The sequence below is a fragment of the Lynx rufus genome, unplaced genomic scaffold (genome assembly GCF_022079265.1).
Source record: "Lynx rufus isolate CCGP_SWC_20201006 ecotype Redwood Valley unplaced genomic scaffold, mLynRuf1.p SCAF_9, whole genome shotgun sequence".
NCBI lineage: Eukaryota > Metazoa > Chordata > Mammalia > Carnivora > Felidae > Lynx > Lynx rufus.
The window spans coordinates 86,791,533-86,811,943 of NW_025814897.1; the positions used below are offsets into that span (position 1 = coordinate 86,791,533).

General features: G+C 40.6%; 1 protein-coding gene across 3 annotated transcripts in view; it reads right to left on the reverse strand.

Moving 5' to 3' along the window:
- Window positions 1-20,411, reverse strand: part of WT1 (WT1 transcription factor) — a 48,313-nt gene that overhangs the window by 14,825 nt on the left and 13,077 nt on the right. For 2 of the 3 annotated variants that reach the window (XM_047072244.1, XM_047072246.1), the window contains exon 4: window positions 16,415-16,492. In XM_047072244.1, coding sequence (XP_046928200.1) covers window positions 16,415-16,492 — 78 coding nt within the window. Of the gene's footprint in view, window positions 1-15,286; window positions 15,338-16,414; window positions 16,493-20,411 lie in introns of all 3 variants that reach the window. The other variant, XM_047072245.1, reaches the window with a different exon arrangement.

A 20,411-nucleotide genomic window follows, 5' to 3' on the forward strand; every position in this document is an offset into this window, starting at 1 on the left:
ATTCAGGAAATGGTAAAAGGTCTGTCCATGCAGCAACCTGAGGGAGGCCATCACAGAGAATCTAGTCATTTGGATGGGCAAATGTCATCAGTGGGAGTTAATCTGAGGCAGAAATGGAACAGTCACCACCATTAAGACCCAGCCGGTAGCTTAGATGGTCAGGTAACGCCAAGCTTTTCCCTGAGAGAATTAGCCTTAAAAAGTTCCAGTGACTAAGCCGTAAATGAACTAAATAGGAGTGAGGGTAGGGTTCTTAGAGGTCTGGAGCCATAAAGCCTTCCAAGAAGAGCAAGGAGCTATCTGCCTAGTGAAGAGATTTCTGGAGCCAAAGACGCACCTTCCAAATAAAGCATTCACAAAGCCCTGGATAGTATGGGGTAAAAATTTATCGGGACTTGGAGACAAGAATGTTATCATTCATGGAGCAACTCCAGAGTGGAGAGTGAATCCCACCAGATCAAGCAATCGAGAGACCCAAATCTCTCATAGGGTAGAAATATATGCAGTGGCTAGACCTCCCCTCCAACCCAGACAGTGAGGAGGAAAGTAAGAACTCTGCTCTACCAGCCGAGGACTGGCAATCATACGAACCCAGTGTTGTCAGATCTTTCCGTTCTCCAGAAAGTCAGAAACCAAGATCTTTATGTGAGATCGTTTCAGTGTTAAATTCTGGCAAATAACTGAGATTTTACAGAATCACTGTCAGGTCAGACAAAAGATCTCTGGCCTCAGGGCCACCTGAGGTTTGCCACCTCAGCTTTAAAGGTTGTGCAGGAAGTTTAAGCTGCAAAATGGAAAATTCAGTCTTGATTTTGTTCTCTCCTTCTGTATGGCAACAAAGTAGGGGTGGGGATGCACCTGATTCTTGAAAAAACAGCATTAAAACCTTCCAAACCCTTGAAAGTGTGAAAAGATGCTACACCTATATAGCAAGCTTGACCAGTGCCACGATGGCAAAATCCAGAAGCACTCGTCATCTACAGGTATCAGCGGTTTACCTCTAACCTTCATTGGCCCACTTGCAAGTAGCTTTAAGCACTGGAGCTATAGACAGAAGACTGTAAATTCTAGTGTATCAGTTTCCTACAGCTGCTGTAACAAATTATCACAAATCTGGGGTCTTGAAACACAAATTTACTCCCTTACAATTCTGCAGATCAGAAGTCTAAAATCAGCCTCGGTGTCCTAAAGGCAAGGTGTGGGCAGGGCTATTTTCTTCTAGAGGCTGAGGGGAAAAATCTCTTTCCTGGTCTTTCCTAGTTTCTAGAAATTACCTGCATTCCTTGGTGTCTTCCTCACATCACTCTGACCTCTTGCTTCCTTTGTCACATCTCTAACAACTCCTCTGTAACCAAATCTCCCTTCTGTCTTCTTCTTATAAGGACACTTAATTCCATTTGGAGCCAACCCAGATAATTCAGTATAATCTCCCCCATCTCAAGGTCCTTAACTTTATCCCACCTGCACAGTCACTTGTGCTACAAAAGGTATCATTCACAGGGTCCAGGAATCAGGACTTAGATATCTTTGGGGGTTCATTATTCAACCTACCATACCAAGGGAATCAGACTTACTCAGTTTCTTACAGATAGATACATTTGAAAGAGCTCAGTTAATCTGGATCCTTTATCTCCAGATGAATCTAGATGACTAGTCCTGAAGAAAAACATCACCTCCCCATCAGACTAGGTGAATGAGACTAGGTGAATAAAGCACAGTGCTTGGCACATGGTATGCCCTCGGTAAATGTTTGCTATTACTTACTAGTAAGATCTGCATTTTGCAGCAAAAATATTGAGATTTAAGAAGACATTGAGTTATCTGCCCAAAGTCAGACAGATGGCAAGTGGCAGAGATGGGGCCTGAATGCAGGACAGCCCAGCTCTTCTTCCTTCAAAACTGGCTAGACAATTCTGGTGGTATAACCCCATCCTGGGTTCACGTCTATCATCATGACACTGGACTAATTCCCAGCTCTTTTCTCCAGTGGTATGAATGAAATCAGGCATGCTGAAGGCTTAAAAATGTTGTGGGAGTGGGTAAGATAAGAGAAGGGGAGCAGTGAAGAGGAACAAGTTTAAGATACTCAGTCTTCAGTGCACTCCAGCTTCTGCTCTGAGGCACTATTTTTGTTATGGTATAAAGAAAGCACAAAGCTATCTATGATAGAAATGGCCTGCTTATATGTGACAGAGCAACCAAAACTGAGCACAACTGTTACAAAGAAAATTCTTTCCACATAACTGGGAAAGTACACTGAGCAGGAACAGTTATCAGTAGAGCATATACCTCGTGACTTTATTCTTGGAGGAGGTGTGGACTGTACATTTTCCTAAACAGCTTTAAAATGCATAAAAATGCATCCTGAGAAATTCTGCTTTTCCTAGACAGCTTTAAAGTATGTAAACATGTGTCCTTAGAAAGTTTACAAAAAGAGAAAAATGTCCCTCATAGAACACAAATTATGAACCCTCTTCATGCTAAAAACCTGTACATTGAGGTTTGGCCCAGAAAAAAACGTAATGTTAGAAGAGTAGCTTCTTTAGAAATGATTAATTTTGATATTCCACAGGCACAAGAAGATTAATAAAAAGGAATTGAGGTTTTACAGATGAAGAAAACCAGAGCTGCCCTGAAATCCCTTATCAACAGAAGAGGTTTAAAAAAAAGGGGGGGGGGAGGAAAGAAAGAAAAGAGACTTTTGAAGGTAATTAACATCTGATATAAATATTCAAAAAGGGGAAACCTCCACCTGTGACTTCTCTCTTCCACCTCTAGTCCTTGGCCAGGTAGGCATCCCCCTATCTTCACCTCTGTCTTCTCACCTCTGCAAAGTTAATTGGGTTGAAGGAAAGCACCTGGGAAAACTTCAAACTCCTGCATATCCAGAAAATTGAATTTACCCATCAATCTCTGGTCTCTGTCCATCCTTGATACTCAGGCTTATATACAAGATGCTTAAATGCGTGATTCTTTTTGGTGTTGAAAATAAACTTTGCTGCAAGCCTTGAGAACCATCACCCCTGTCCCATGTGCCACTTTTGAGGGAAAAGAGCACTGGAACCATGTTCAAAAAGTGTGCCTCTTTAAAGGTTAGACACAAGAGATAAGGCTAAACACACCAGTTTAAATTACTCTTGCTAAGAAAAAGAAGAAAGAAAAGAACCCAAATCTAATCAGGCCTCTAGATCTAACTACCTATTTATATAGGAAATACAGGGGATGGAGGTCTAAAGTTAAAAAACTGTAAAAGAAAGCAATCTGCTGAATCCAGGTTGTGAGATATTTTACCAGCCAACTGACCTGCTATCTCCAACATATCAATACCATGAGGAGGAAAAAAAAAAAAAAAAAAAAAAAAAAGAGGAGGTGGGGGTGAGGACAGTTACAGCATAAAAGAAACTTAAGGGAGGACAACCAAAGAAATAAAACCAAGCCCAAAGAAACAATAAGCCTCTGCACAAATGCTCAGCATTCACAAGGACACACCATGCACAGAGATAGTTGGGACTTGAACTAGAGGACTCAAACTAGAGGACTCAGAGCTGAAAGAACAGGAACTTCACCTAGGAAGCCTAAGTGGTCACACCAGAATGCTTACGTTTAAAAGCTTCACTGATTGAAAACCTAATTTCCCTGTAGCCAGAGTAATTTCAAAATTCGCTTTCACATCCACTTATAAGATGTGACTTGAGAAGATGAATACATATTGAATTCTCTTTCTGCACATAGTCAGAGGTGGTGGCAATGAAGCACAACCACCTCTAGCTCAACGTGAGTGCTTTTTTATTCTCTGCCTGGATGTGATGTGCTAAGGGCAATATTTAAATCAAATTCTGCACAAACATCATCAGCAATGCCATCTAGCCAATCTCTTTCTTCAAGTAATTTCACCTTTTATAGCAGGAATCTAACAAATCAATTGGTCAAAGGATTATTCTGTTCCTGCAAACATAATGGGAAAGAGCAAGCAATGCAGATTCTTTTATGAATCCAGCACAGAAAGTAGAACCTAAAAATAAAACAACTAAGTTAAAGTTGATTGAGTTAAAAAAAAAAAAAAAGGGAATGTCCACAATCTGGTGAATCATGGGTATATAATTTCCTCTGAAGTATAGTCTACAGAAAACAATCAGCTATTTTTTTTTTCTTGAAAAATTTGTCCTCCTCCTCCCTTCAGGTGTTTCATTTCAGATCTCAAGAATAAGGTGCAACAATAGCCAAATGATGGAAAGAGCCTAAATGCCCATCAACTGATGAATGGATAAAGAAGTTGTGGTTTATATACACAATGGAATACTACTTGGCAATGAGAAAGAATGAAATATGGCCTTTTGTAGCAACGTGGATGGAACTGGAGAGTGTTATGCTAAGTGAAATAAGTCATACAGAGAAAGACAGATACCATATGTTTTCACTCTTATGTGGATCCTGAGAAACTTGACAGAAGACCATGGGGGAGGGGGAGGGGGAGGGGAAAAAAAAGGTTAGAAAGGGAGGGAGCCAAACCATAAGAGACTCTTAAAAACTGAGAACAAACTGAGGGTTGATTGGGGGTGGAAAGGAGGGGAAAGTGGGTGATGGGCACTGAGGAGGGCACCTGTTGGGATGAGCACTGGGCGTTGTATCGAAACCAATTTGACAATAAATGTCATATTAAAAAAAATAAAATATAAGTTGTATGTATCAGATACAAAAAAGAATAAGATGCATTTTTGACTTTTAATGAAAACATAATATAGTTTGTGTCACTATTTTAATGGGTTTTTTGTTTTTTTTGTTTTTTTTGTTTTTTTTTGAGAGAGAGTGTGAGCATGAACAGGGGAGGGGCAGAGGGGTGGGGGCGTGTGCTGACAGCAGAGGCTGATGTGGGGCCCGAACTCACAAACTGTGAGATCATGAGCTGAGCTGAAGTCGGATGCTTAACCAACTAAGCCCCATAGATGCCCCTATGTGGTCTCACTTTTAGTTGGAAAGTATACTATAGTAATTCTAACTATTACACCTTTTAATGAGCACTTTTCCCATGAGCATTAGAAAGAAGGCTTCTCCTCTGCACCATCCTTCATTTTATTTTCTATCCAGGTCTCAAACATCCCTATGGTATCCAGCTCCACATGTTATCTGGAAGGGAGGAGGACTCACCCCACTTTTATTAACTTTGTTTTAATTCTCTGTTGAGTATCTCTTGTTCTGCCCACTCCACATCCATCCCACCTTCCTCTGGAAACAGGGCCCTTTTCCTTTCTAGGAAACCATCCTTCTCTTCTAATCCTCCCCTCTGGCTCCAAGGGTGAGGACATGCTCAGGACCTGGCCAATCAGACCAGTGCATTCTCTAGCCACATGACCCAACCCAGGCCATTCAGAAACTTCCCTGGGTCTTTTGTCGGAAAAGAACCAATAGAAAGGTATTCTCCTTTTGAGGCTGTAATTGCCAAAAACCAGAGCTATTTTTGCCACAATGGAGAGAGCCTGTCTGAGAAGGCAGCCAGCACAGAAAACAGTAGAGATAAGAGACAAGGAAACCGTGTCCTAATAACACCATCTGAGACCCTGAATCCAGACATGGGAGTTTTAAAATACAATACAGTAAGGGGTGCCTGGGTGGCTCAGTCGGTAAAGTATCTGACTTCGACTCAGGTCATGATCTCCTGGTTCATGGGTTTGAGCCGCATGTCCATGCGGAGCCTGCTTGGGATTCTCTGTCCCTGTCTTTCTGCCCCTCCCCGGCTCTCTCTCCCTCTCTTTCAAAATAGATAAATAAACTTAAAAAAAAAATAAAAATACAGGGGTGACTGGGTGGCTCAGTTGGTTAGGCGACCAACTTCGGCTCAGGTCATGATCTCACAGTTCGTGGGTTCAAGCCCTGCATCAGGCTCTGTGCTGACGGCTCAGAGCCTAGAGCCTGCTTCAGATTCTGTGTCTCCCCCTCTCTCTGCCCTTCCCCTGCTCACGCTCTGTGTTTCTCTGTCTCTCAATAATAAATAAACGTTAAAAAATAGATAAATAAAAATACAATATAGTAAGCTGCCAAATTTAAATTTTTCCTTTATTGATGCCAGTTACAACTGGGATTCTGCCACCTGCTATAGAAAAAGTCTTGGTTTGGGGCACCTGGGTGACTCAGTCGGTTGGGCATCCGACTTCGGCTCAGGTCATGATCTCGTGGTCCGTGAGTTCAAGCCCTGCGTCGGGCTCTGTGCTGACAGCTCAGAGCCTGGAGCCTGCTTCTGATTCTGTGTCTCCCTCTCTCTGGCCCTCCCCCTCTCACACTGTCTCACTCTCTCTCAAAAATAAATAAACATTAAAAAAAAAAAGAAAAGTCTTGATTCATACATAATCTAGCAGTTATCTAAAAGTAATTGGATTTATTTTTTCAGCAAATTTCTCAGAACATGGTATCTATAAATGAGTAATGGTCCCTTCAAATTGTTACCTTTTGGAAGATGCCTACTTGTTCCAAACATGTTATCATTACTAAAACCTAAGTTGTATTCCTCTTTTGAGAGTTTCTTTATAGTTCTGGCTCCTAGGTCTTCACTTCCCATGCAATCCTGTCATCAGCCGCTATTTAACAGGGGACACAGGCTGAGTGGTTAACAGCCTGACAACAACACTTGTATAAATCAGCCCTTATGAACCAACAAGCTTTCCTCACCACTTGAAATGGTACACAAACCTCCTTCAACTGAACTTTTCCCTCTTATTTAACACTCAGAGCAGAGCTAAGAGATATTTTACATATTTAAATCCAGTTTCTCACAACTTTTTGGAGAGAACACAGTCCAAAAACACCACAGTTTTACTGGGCCCTACCACTCGGAAGGGTATTTTTAGGTGGGACTTACATTCCTACTTCAACACACACAAACACAGGAACTACATTTTCACAGACCACCTTATTCAGACCATATAATAAATAACTGATCTCTCCTTACATGTGTCTGGCATCGAGGTGATCGTTCATCAGAATCCCAATTTCATCTAACTCACTGGGTTTACCATTCTCAATGCTTTGGCTCTACGGCCAGAAATTGCCGCTAGGGTGTCCCAGATCCACACAAGAGACAAACCCACACAAGAGACAAACAGGAAAAGATGGAACAGGATCTTTTCAGCCTGGATTCCTAAAGGCTCCTACCCAGCTAGCTTACATGCTCTTGAATCTGAAAAATTTACTCAACTGTGCTCAATTAGTTAAAAAAAATTATCCTCCCTAAAACCCTAGGATTAAGCACAGGGCTCTTAAGACTAGATGTCCCCTGGGGTGCTTGGGTGGCTCAGTTAAGTGCCCAGCTCATGATCTTAAGGTTCATGAGTTACGGCTCACGTCAGGCTCTGCACTGACCCTCTCCCTCAGTCCTTCCCTGACGTCACATGCACTCTTCCCCCCCCCCCCCCGTCTCTCTCTCTCTTTCAAAAGTAAATAAATAAACATTAAAGAAAAAATTAGGGCCGCCTGGGTGGCTCAGTTGGTGAAGCATCCAACTGTGGCTCAGGTCATGATCTCACGGTTTGTGAGTCTGAGCCCCACGTCGGGCTCTGTGCTGACAGCTCAGAGTCTGAAGCCTGCTTCAGATTCTCTCTGTTTCCCTCTCTCTCTGCCCCTCCTCCGCTTGTGTTTTGTCTCTCTCTCTCTCTCTCTCAAAAATAAGTAAAACGCTAAAAAAAAATTTTTTTTTTAAGGATTAGATGTCCTCTGCTTCTCCAGTTGAAATGGAGGCTTGTAGGTGTGAAGGCTGTGTGAATAATCATCTTTTTCACAGGCCCCACTCTCCAAACAAATGTTAGTAACACAACAAAGGATTTCAAGGTGAAGAAACAAAAGAAAATCCTTGTACTATATTCATGAGTGTAATCACATTCATTCTCAAAGAGATTTCGGAGCCAGAGCATTACTGCTAAAAGTCTTGAAAAGGAGGAAATTCAAAATAGACACATCTGACACAGAACAAGACTTGAAAAAATGTTGAGGAATACCATCCACGCTCTTGAAGAAAGGGTTAGATCTTTTTCAAAAGTCAATCATCTCCAAAATTACTTTTGTTAAGTAGGCTCCACACCCAGCACAAAGCCCAACACAGGGCTTGAACTCATGACCCTGAGATCAAGACCCAAGCTGAGATCAAGAGTCAGATGATCAACTGACTGAGTCACCAAAATTTGGGTGCCCCCAAAGTTAATTTTTAAACTATCCATTCAAAATTCTAATTAAGACTTAAAAATAAACTTGTTATTTTAGAATTTTATATTTACAAAAAATTTTCTAAGATAATACAGATAGTTGCCATATATCTCATACCCAGGTTCCTCTCTGATTCACATCTCACATTAATATAAGTGCATTTGTCACCATTAATGAACCAATATTGACAAAGACTTTGAAATTAACAAGGTAAATCTAAAATTCATCTTGAAGAATAAACAAGAAATAATAGCCAGAATTAGTTTGAAAAAAGATCTACAATGCTAGTAAACTTTTCTATCAGATATTTAAGTAGACTATAACAGTATGATAGCTTGACAAAAAGAACCAGAATGATCAAAAGAAGAGTAGAGTCTAGAAATGGACCCAAGGAATTTGATAGGATCCAAGGATTGATAAAAGTAATATTTGAAGTTAATGAGGAAAGACTGGATTATTCAAAATAGTTTGGGAATACTGGCTAGTCTTCTAGAAACAAATCAAGGTGGAATCAAGTTGCCAAATAAATGTAAGATGAACTAAATGTTTAAATGTAGAAAGGTAAGGGGCACCTGGGTGGCTTGGTCGGTTGAGCATTCAACTTCGGCTCAGGTCATGATCTCGCAGTTCTTGAGGTCAAGCCCCGCATGGGGCTCTGTGATGACAGCTCAGAGCCTGGAGCCTGCTTCAGATTCTATGTCTCTCCCTCTCTCTGCCCCTCCCCTGCTCGCAATCTGTCTCTCTCAAAAATAAACAAACATTAACAAAATGTAAATGTAAAAAGGTAAATTAAAAAATAAACCAAAAAGATACTAATAAACAATTAAAATTTTAAAATCTTGAGATGGGAAAAATCTTTTAAAGAATTTTTTTAAGTTTATTTATTTTGAGAGAAAGAGAGAGAGCGTGCAGGCATGTGAGTTGGGCGGGGCAGAGAGAGAGAGAAACCCAAGCAAGCTCCATGCTGTCAGCACAGAGCCCAATGCTGGGCTTGATCCCATGAACCATGAGATCAAGATCTGAGCTGAAATCAAGAGTCAGACACTTAACAGACTGAGCCACCCAGGCGCCCTGATGGGAAAAATCTTTTTAGGCATGATATAAAAGCCAAAAACCTGAAGCAGTAAAACTGATAATGTTTACCATAAAACAAAAAAATTCTGCAAGGAAAAGATAAAACCATTAAAAGAATTAAAATACAAACCAGAGGAAATACCTGAAGTGCATATGACATATAAAGGGTTAATATTCTTATCAACAAAGAACCCTTGCAAATCAAGGTTACTAGATGAACTATCCCAGCTTTTAGCTAACCAGTCACCACTTTCCCATGGAGCCTCTTCTCTCTCAAGGACACTGTTCCAGCAATTCTATGCTCTCCCACCAATAACTTCTTCCCTCTTCTTGATCATTCTCATTGGTAAACAAGCATGCAGGTACTTCTCTCTAAATATAAATAAGTGAAATAAAGCAAAACAATAAGAAACCACTTTGTCCTGACATTCTATCCTCATTGAGCTATATATAACATCATTTCTTTGCTCCTTTTTGCAGCAAAACTCCACGAAGTGTCTTCGTACAAATGCCTCCAGTTTATCTCCTCCTAGATCACCGATACACACACCTGTATCAGGCTTTCTCTCTCTCCCTCTAATCTTTCCAGATACAACTACAGTTACTAGTTCAGTAAATGTTTCCAGGAGTTTCTCTTTGCAGATGCAAACACACCCTAATACATTGAAAAATTAGTTATCATTGGGTGGTGAGAGAAGAGATATCTTTTCTCCTCTATAATGTTTTGGTGCTGGCCTGAATTTTTAAATACATAAGTAAGCCTGTGTTACTTTTACAATCAAGGGGGGAAAAGTTGTTTTCATTTTGATAAAGTACCATCTTAGCCTTAAGAACATTGTATCTGTGGCTTCGCTTTTAAAATGAAGAGTTAGAAATAAAGCTAGAATGGGATGCCTGGGTGGCTCAGTCGGTTAAGATCCGACTTCAGCTCAGGTCATAATCTCATGGCTTGTGAATTTGAGCCCTGTGTTGGGCTCTGTGCTGACAGCTCAGAGCCTGGAGCCTGGTTTGAATTCTGTGTCTCCGTCTTTCTCTGCCCCTTCTCTGCTTGTGCTGTCTGTCTGTCTGTCTGTCTCTCTCAAAAATAAATAAACATTGGGGTGCTTGGGTGGCGCAGTCAGTTAAGCACCCAACTTTGGCTCAGATCATCTCGGGGTTGGGTTTGTGAGTTTGGGCCCCGCGTCGGGATCTGTACTGACAACTCTGAGTCAAAGGCCTGCTTCGGATTCTGTATCTCCCTCTCGCTCTGCCCCTCCCTGCTTGTGCTGTCTCGCTTTCAAAAATAAATAAACATTAAAAAAATTTTCAATAAACATTTAAAATTTTTTAAGAAGAAATAAAGCTAGGATAAATGAAAATTTTCACTTTTAATAAGAAAAATAAAAACCCCTACTGATACATGCAACAGCCCCTCACTTCACAGAAGCATTTATATGGATGGCCTTTTACTAGCGTAGCTTCTATGTCGATGTTTTCCTAGTTGGAGGTTATGATTTTTTTCTTGGGTAAATGATAGTATACTTCTCCCCCTCCAACACCCACAGCCCCACACACATGCATGTGCTCATGTGTGCTTGCATGCATGCACACGCTCACACACACACACACACACACACACACCCTTATCAACAGGCTGAAATCCGACTTCATCTTCTTTTTTTTTTTTTAATTTTTTTTTCAACGTTTATTTATTTTTGGGACAGAGAGAGACAGAGCATGAACGGGGGAGGGGCAGAGAGAGAGGGAGACACAGAATCGGAAACAGGCTCCAGGCTCTGAGCCATCAGCCCAGAGCCAGACGCAGGGCTCGAACTCACGGACCGCGAGATCGTGACCCAAATAGTTTTTTAAATGAAGTTTTTTTTTTTTTAACAAGTTGAGAATATTTTCAAAAACGCTCTCTTGATGATTGAAACGCAGAACTTTGCAATGTCCTACAGAAGCTGAAGCCCAATCATTTGTTATAAAAAAAGAAAAGGATACAAATGTATATGTCTGCATAGAAAAAGGTCTAAAAGTGTATGCAACATAACATTAACAGTAGTTTCATCTGAAATATTGGGGGTGGGGTTAATTTCCTTCCCTGTATGGTTGTATTTTCTAAGTGTTCCATAATTTGTAACATTACTTCAATAATTTAAAAAATTAATACATTATTTGAATATATGGCCAAAGAGAAAAGGGTGGGAAAGGCGAATAGCAAAGGAGGCGATGGGGAAGAAAGAAGTAGCACGGAAGTGAGAAGTGAGGGCAAAGAAGCAAGTCCACTCCAGATGCAAGGAACAGAGACACAACTCAAAATCAGTCTCCATCCCCATCCTGCTGACCCAGGAGTCCCATGTTTGTGCCGGCAGTACCATTAGGAGATCCTAGTGGAGTCCAAATCAAAGCAAAGAACCACTTTCCCTGGCATAAAGGTAACCATTTAAAAGAAGAAATTAACAAAGTTTTGCTGGGGGTGTAGCTGGAGAATTTCACTCAAGAATGCTGATATTCACAGAACTGCTTCTCTCTACCTTCCCTCTACATCCTGAGCTCCAGGAGCCACTTAAAAGCAGGCTATCTATTTTCAAGAAGTAAATCTCTTGGACGAGTACCTTATGTTTATGAGCTGGAATGGGAAGGTGCTGGGCTGTGTACTGGAACTCCCAGCCAGAGAAGACAGTTATCTCTCTTGGCACAGGTTCTCAGGGATGAGACCATGTCTAGCGGGGATTTTCTCCAGATTCGACAGCCTTGGCCCTACCAAAATGCACAGCTTTGTTTTCACCATACATCCATCACTCATCGTGAGCCTTTCATTTTTCCTTTCAACCATCCACAGGTCAGATACTGTGTGTTCCCAACAGTCTGTGAACTTCTTGGACCAGCAAAGGGACATTCATTTTTCTCAGCACTCCTTCAACATTTCTATTGTATTCGATTTCCCACTCCCCCTGCCCAGCTCCCTGGAGAGTGACTTCTTCCTTGTTTTAATAACTTGGACCACAGTCAAGGTTGATGTGTTACTCCATTTTGTAGGATATTTTCTTCAGAAGAGACAAAACAGACTAACGGAGTAGCTGGGGCTTGTGGGCAGCTTTAGGAATTCAGCATCCATTAGGAACACACAGGAAAGATTTTTAAAGAAATAAAAAGTAGGCAACACAAAGGCCTCATAAACAGAATTATTCATAAAGGTAGACTAATGCTTTTCCTGGCAATTTTCTCTCCCAGTGACCCGCTTTAAAAAAATCTAATTTCATTTGTGAGTGACGAAAAGGGTCGGAGTTAAGAAAGTGGGTTCATAAAGTACCTTCTCTGACTTAAATTGAAATACAATACTCTCCCATTTGAAGTCATAAAAGTAGTTCTGATTTCAATGGGCACACAGATATAAGAAAATGAATAGAGAGAGGAAGAGAGAGGAGTAAATCAGGGTCAAGAGTATCCCTTCCTCCCCATTATATCATGTTTTCATCTCATCTTGCCCATACTCTCCCTAAAATCCCATCCCCAACCATTGTAATAACACTGCTCCCTGACATCTAATGAAAGATGTCTCCAAGGAACTGGTTAGGACACAGGGAAAAGCCCTGTTCTTTTTTTTTTAAGTAAAATTTTCAAGGAAAAAAAAGACATGAACAAATATTTAATGGGGGTTATTCTGAAGTCCACATCTTTTTAATAAAAAATTTGATAATACTACATTTTTATAAGTGATATGGAAATTATCTTTTTTTCTCCAAAACAGGAGTCAAACCTCCAGTTTTTCTGTTATATATCTATGGTGTCACCATGATTCTTCTTACCATTGATTTCAAACAGCGGCAAGACACTAGCTGTGAGTTTAAATAAAAAATAGTTATTTATCTTTCTTCATGGAATATCTTTATTCAAATGTGTTTTCCATATTAACAGTGTTTTCGTACCGTGACAAAAGTAAGTGAATATGGCATCAGAAAGAAGAATGACACCAACCCAGATTGTGTCTCCCCCGGACAAAAGCCCAATTTTCTACTGGAATAACTGAATTCAACTGAATTCAGTTCTTGGCAATTCATGGGCTTGGAGGGTAGAACTAAGGAGTAGCCATTTTTAAGAGCCATAAGAGAGGCAAACTGTGGGTCATGACACATCAGTGGGTTGTAAAATCAATCTACACATCACAAGAAGCATTTTTAAAAATGAAATTGAATACAGTAGAGAACATCAGCATGCACAGCTTGGAGTAAGGGTAAGCACTGTTTTATGAAAATGTATGTGTATGTGTGTGTGCATGTGTGTATACTGGATCTTGGTGTAAAAGGTTTTTTAAGTGTCACTATCTAAAAAGTTTAAGACACTCTGATCAAGGGCTCAGACCCTGGACTCAGAGAGAAGTGGATTCCAACATGGCTCTGCCACTTACTTGCTGTGTGAACTTGGATTACCTGGCTTAGTCTCTCCACCCACCTCATCTGAAAGATGGACATACCATAGAATCTTAGGATTGTCATGAGATCAAAAGACCCTTACACAAGGCCCAATAATGTTAACATCCACATAAGGCACAAATCACAAATGGAAACAGGCATTGGTTGACTTACAATATGTTCTAAAGGGATAAATCCAGTGTGAAAGAAGATGTCAGTAAGTTAGACAACTGAAACTTTTTTTGCTCTTCAAAGAGTTGCTCCTCTGTAGGACTACCTATAGGAGATATCTTATCCTTTTCATTCAGCTTTCTGAATAAAAATAGTATTCAAGAAATATATTTTGGTTTCAGAACTCCTTTTCCAAAATGCAAGCACCAGACAAATAAAAACTCTTCTAGTTTTTTTTTTTTCTTAAATGGGGTTGAACAAAACAAACTTCACTTTGTGCTTCATCCTTACAATATAGCTTCTGATTCCCCAGCAAGTGACTAATATCATGTGTTTAAAGACCTTAAAAGGTATCAAAATTATCTCTACTATGGGAAGACCCAGAGTTAAACACATGCCAAGATTCCTTATCTGTCATTTTTGTAATCAAGCAAACAAACAAACCCTGTACTCCAGCACAAAGAATTTTAAAAACTGAAACATACTGCTCACTTCACAATCATGTTCTGACTATTCTTGGCATTTAATTTGGGGACAGTTTCTGAATTCTGAGAATGGGAGAGAGAAGAAAAAGAAAGGGTCCAGAAAGAAAGGGTGAGAGCAAGAAGCCAAGGGACATCAGACAAGCTAAAGGACAAAATGCTGAAATTGTCAGCAGCCCCTTGGATGGAAGTGTGGAGATGAAAGTTTCAAGTCAATGGGCTTTTTTACTTTTGGGTCTAGACAGAGAAAGGTGAGATTTGGATAAAATAGAAAAATTGGGGGAGGACGTGGGGAGAAGGATCTAACAGTAACTCCTGGAAGACTCAAAAACAACTCTGCTGATCATTGAAGGGTGACTCAAAAGCCAGGACTGAGTAAACAAAAGAAAGAAGGATAAGAAGAGGGAGACCGGTGCCAGGGTTCCAGAAAATAAAATCAAAAGAAAGAGCTACGGGAATGTCCCAGGGTGCAGGCTATAGCGCTGGGAAGTCACAGATGTTGAGAATGAAAAAAAGTTTTTGCAAGAATTCTGGCAGACTTGGGGTAAAAATTAAGTTCTCCCTAAGAGATTTAAAAGCAAATAAAGAAAAAGAAAGTTATGTATGCCTGAAAGATCTGACTGATCTAACAGGAATATGTATAATACTCCAAATTTAGTATTTAGTAAAACATTCCAGAGGAAATGAACAGGGTTCCTGCTGCATCATTGTAAAAATTGCTTTCTAGGAGTATGTTGATGAGAATTGTCACCACCTCCATTTTTGCCCTCAATATGTCAATGATAAATAAGAGGGAGAAAGGGAGGAAGAGAGGGAGGGAGGGAAAGAGAGAGAGAGAGAGGGAGAGAGATTCTTCCCATCCCATTACTCCAACGCTACCCTGATTACCCACTGTCAATCCTAACTCCTGCATCACCCCAGGCGCCAGTCAACAAGGCCTACATCATTGGCTTTGCCATCATCGCATCATCCACTCACTTGCTCTGCCCTTCTGTCCATTTCACTGAGCTGGAGCTCCCAGCAGCAACTCTAGAAGAGAAGAAGAGGTGGGGAATGGGGAATGGAGCATGCGTGGCTCTAGCAAGCCCCCCCAGATCCCAGAATCCAATGAAAAGTCACTAATACACAGAGATGTGAAACTAGTTGTCTAGTCCAGAGTGTTGAGCTTAATCCCCAGTGCCACTTGGGTTGCTGGTGGGGTGGAAGGCAGCACATTGAGGCTGGAAAGAGCCTCTGCTTTGGAATTAGATCCAGACTTGGAATCCCAGCTGTACCACTTAACATGATGTGAACATGGGAAATGATGTACATCTCTGAGCTTGATTCACTTATTTGGAAAACAGGGTGACAATACCTAAGCCCTACAATGTTGTCAGGAAGATTAAGTGAGGTGACCTAGAAGAGCACCTACTGCATCACAGGGATGTCACTAGAGTCACTAGTGTCATATCCTAATGTCATATCATATCTTCACTAGAGTCCTATCCTAATGCCGTCAACTTAGACTTGTTAGAAAATGAAAAGTGAATCCTTGTGCTGTTGGAAGCAAGTCCCACCTGTTTGCCCTTTTAAATATTCAGGTGCAAAGCATTTCCCATGCCTGTGCTGTGTTCTCCCTATTGTGACTGTATATCAAACAGGAAGAAACCCTTTTGGTACAACCAGGTGTGAGCACATCTTACTCTATAGTGTCCAAATCTTCATCGCTCAAATACGAATTTGGATCCTGGGCATTATAAACTGAAAGGATGTCTCAATAAGATAACGTAATAGTTAACATCTGTGATATCATTAACAAAACAAACATTAAATGAGGTTGAACTGACACAGTTGTGAAGAATTCTAAAACATTCAATAAATAAAAGACACATTGCGTTTTTCTCAATAATCTCAATCCCTTGTTCCAGACACATACAAAAATCCCCTCTTTATGTTCCTGAAAATTTAATACTGTTCACAAGCCACCAACCGGGGGAGGGAAGTATTTTAATCCTACAGAGAGCCATGACTATTCTAAAGCTGCACTTTCTTCATGAGTTATAAGTGCCTTTAAAACGGTTCAAGCAGGTGTACTTTTTAAGGGCCATGGAACAGAGAAAACCTTACCCCTTTAAGGTGGCTCCTAAGTTCATCTGATTCCAGGTCATGCATTCAAGCTGGGAGGTCATTTGGTATAAATTGTCACTGTTAGAAAAACATCCAGAGTTAAAAACACATAATTACAAAAAGATATACAGCTATTTCTTCAAAAATCAATGGAGGTTTACCTTTATTTTGCAACGAAAGCCTTCATGTTTTCCAAAATGACAGAATATGGGAGTCTGAAACGATTTTCACCTCACCCCACTGATTCCTGCACAGTTATTCACTTCACACACAGCAGAAAGGATGTGAGAGTAATCTGGAAGCCTTTTAAAAACCTGAGTACAGCAAACACAAGTTTCTAAAGAGGTATTAAACCTTTCAGGGGAAGAGGCTAAAGGGAGTAGAACTCTTGAAAGGCAACACAGGCTGGATAACTCAACATTAAAGTTAAAAGCCTGGAGCTGAAAGTAAAAAGATGGCAGATTAATTATTCGTGAAAAGGCCATTAAGTTGTTTTAATCAAAAGGATAAGTATCATGTGGATTATGAGGGTCTAAAAAGTCAAAGAGTGATGTGTGGTGGATGGTCTAATACTCAAGGATGTGACAAGCAAAAGGAAGAGGATGATAAAGTCTATGCACAACTGAAGGAATCACTCTCTAGAAATTTTATCACCCTAGTACAAGTTGAATGGAGTTAAAAAAAAAAAAAAGGCCCCAGCCCTTGTTCTAGAAAGTTCTAAGAAGGAAAACAATCTCTGATCGTTTACATTAAGACTCCACAGGAGAAAGTACACTCTCATGTAAACCAACCAAAAATTGTTCTCTCCTCTCCTCTTATAGTTATCTCACTCCTAGAAAACCGGCACATAAATCAATGAGCAGAAATCTCCTTAATTACCAAGCTGTGATAGGAATACATTTAGTCCTGAACCGACATGGTCAATTACGAAATTTGAGACCTAGAGATGAATGGGTTGTCTGCGAACCCTTGGTCTAAACACATTACAGAGGAATACCTTCATTCTACCTTCACGGCAAAGAGAGAGAAGCTTTCAGTATCTACTCTGCGGTATCAGACCCCAAACCTAGACAATCTCTGTCTTGTCATGGCATGCCTTTGGGTTGCTTCATTGGGCAGGGGCAACACCAAATTTTAATTAAGAGAAGGTATTGTCAGGCTAGCCAAACTGGGAACTTGTGGAGGGGGTAAGGGAGATTGCAGCAACTTGGAATAAATGGACACCGTGCTCCCTCTAGGCATAGCTTGATAAATCATGGCCCAGTCCCTCTGCCGTTCACATAATCACTCTGAAAATGATTTGGAACTCCTTCGTGGCGGGCACACAGGATAAGGGGAAAATCAGATTCCAGGAGGGAATTTTACATATGAAACGTGAAGTGACTTCAAACTCGAACTATGTGTCCTTTCATTAGTCAGTGTCTATCTGGGCCCCATCATTCATCCTCGTGTCTGACTGGCTATTATGCTACTACAATATCCTACATATCAATGAAAAAACATGATTAGTTTCTCCTGCAGCTTCTCCATTTGCAGTAGCGGCCCGTGCTGGTCTGTGCCACTACCGTTTCGCAATTCCACAAATTCTTGCTGTAAGGCTGGTGTAATTAATTCCTGAAGGACCCCAATTTTTATTAGAAGTGCCAGCCCTGCTGCATTTAACACAGAAGAGTTTCGTGAACTTTCTTTGGGCTGACAGCTCATTAATAAGCAGCCTCCTCCACAATCTCTACTGGTTTTTGTTCTCTTGCGCCTTTTCATCAAGCAATCCATTTATTAATCTCGCCATTAATCTCAGCCAACAGGCATTGTATTCCCCAGGCAGCTCTGTATTTTTGTCACTGATTTTTAAAAAATTGTTCACCAACTAAAATCACTCAGCTCCGGTTGACAATTTTCCTAGGCCCTATTGGGATGTGGGGTCTTTCTGAAATTATTTCATCCTTGCATAAAACTAAGACCATAATTTTCAAGAGAGCTGGGAAGCAAGACAAGGAACAGAAGTTTATGCACATGGGTTAATGAGTCCCAAATATCTAACTTTATGATTTAGGAATTTTCTCACAGACTTAAAGAGTAGTCCAGTAGATTCCTAAGGGTCTCTATCAGGAAGTACCCCAAAGAGAAAATATTTTTAAGGCCATTTTCTCAGCCCCCAGAAAGCAAATTTTCTCAAATATTCGGTCTATGTCTTCCGTGTATGTATTGTCCTAGTGTGTGCTTAATAAATATTCCATACTGCCCCAATAAGATAGTTACTAGTCAGACAAGGCTATATTGAGCACTTGAAATGTGGCTAGTGCTACACGCTGAAATAAGATTTTGACTATTTTGAATTAAATACAATGTATTAAAAGTTAATTTCACTGTTTTATTTTTTAATGCAGCCACTAAAAAATTCCAAATTATAAATATGGTTTGCATTGGTTTTATTGGACAGTGCTGCTCGGTAAGTTTTAAGACCTTGAGCCAATCAGTTCAGCTCACTGCACCTCAGTTTCCGCATCTGCCAAATGGAAATATTAATCTCAATCATTCTAACTTTACAGGGATGTTGTAAAGCCCTAAAAATGGCTCTTTGAAGACTATACAGATCATAAATTTTAATTTTTCCTAATCTATCAAATTTTTCACAGTACTTTTCACACATTCCCCAATATGCCCCACAGGTACAGTGATGATCCCCGTTTATCAGAGAAAGACTGAGGCTCAGAGACATGCCTGATGCTGGCCTGCCTGACGCTCCCACCTCACCTGCCACATCCCTTTGAAGGCATCCTGGCATTATTTGGCCTCTAAGCTCATCGTCTACCATTTAAATAATAGTAATCATTATACAATAATAATACAGACAAGTCTGGAGGTGAAAGAGAACATGTTCCAGGAAGCATTGTGACTTTCTCTGTCTCCAGAAAAGTTAAAACATGCAAGATGCCCAACATGTCCTTTTCAGCTAAGAATCCTATGCCAAGATTGCAGGAGGAGCCCCACTTCTTGTTTTAGTGGTCCTGATAGCTCAGCTTGCAAATCCTCTTGAAGGGAGAGAAGATGGGATGGGCCAATAGGGGAGAAGGACTTTTAGAACCCCCCCAACCTACTAATAGGTTTCCTGAGTCCAGTGATAGGATCAGAGCACAATTTTAACCACATCCTGCCTTCTGCTGGCTGAAGTTCCTCAGTGGTTCCGTCCGTCAGCTTTGGCTGGCACCACCTTTTTACTGGAAGTCAATGACAGCAATGACAATAACTCCTCTGCTGGGGAGGAGACAGAATGTGAACCCGAGCTAAAAATACTGGACCCAAGCATGCTCCAGCTCTGATCTCTTTGGGCAATCGGTCAACACCCAGCTTTCATCGTGAAAACCCACAGAAAGAGGCAGTGCTGGTCAAGGAATATATGGCCTCTGACAAATAAAGCATCTAATTATTAAATAACCACTGTAGGTGTTGACCACCTCATTCCCAGAGGAGATCAGATAAGCAGGTGGTTTGGCTCAAAGCAACCACAGTGGTCACGTAGGCATTTCAGCTCGCCATCTAACCCTGTTCGGAAGTGAACTCTGCAATTGCAGGCTGCCAAAATATATTCCAAAAGTCATGGTATCCTTTATATTTTTTTAAGTAGACTTTTTTTTAAAGCCCCTTGTTTCCTATGTAAGAAATGTTTGAAGTTGGAAGCAAGGGAGAGAGGAAAAAACCTTCTGTAACTGGGATTAATGCAAGTTGGAGTAAAATAAAAGGAAGTCAGTCCTAGCAAAAAGAGGAACTTAAAAGGAAATCGGTAGTAGATCATATAGAGTTTGTTTTGGCCTGGACTCCAGTATTACTGAGTTCTCGACCTCCACACAAAAAGAAAGGAGGAAAGAAAGCCCTCAGCTAGTATCTGGACTGGGACTCCTCTGCTCTTCAAATGTGTGTGTAATTCAAGTACATTTTCATCTTTAAGAGTGTTTACTATATATTCAGCAGAACAAGGTAGAAAAATTCATGTCACCAG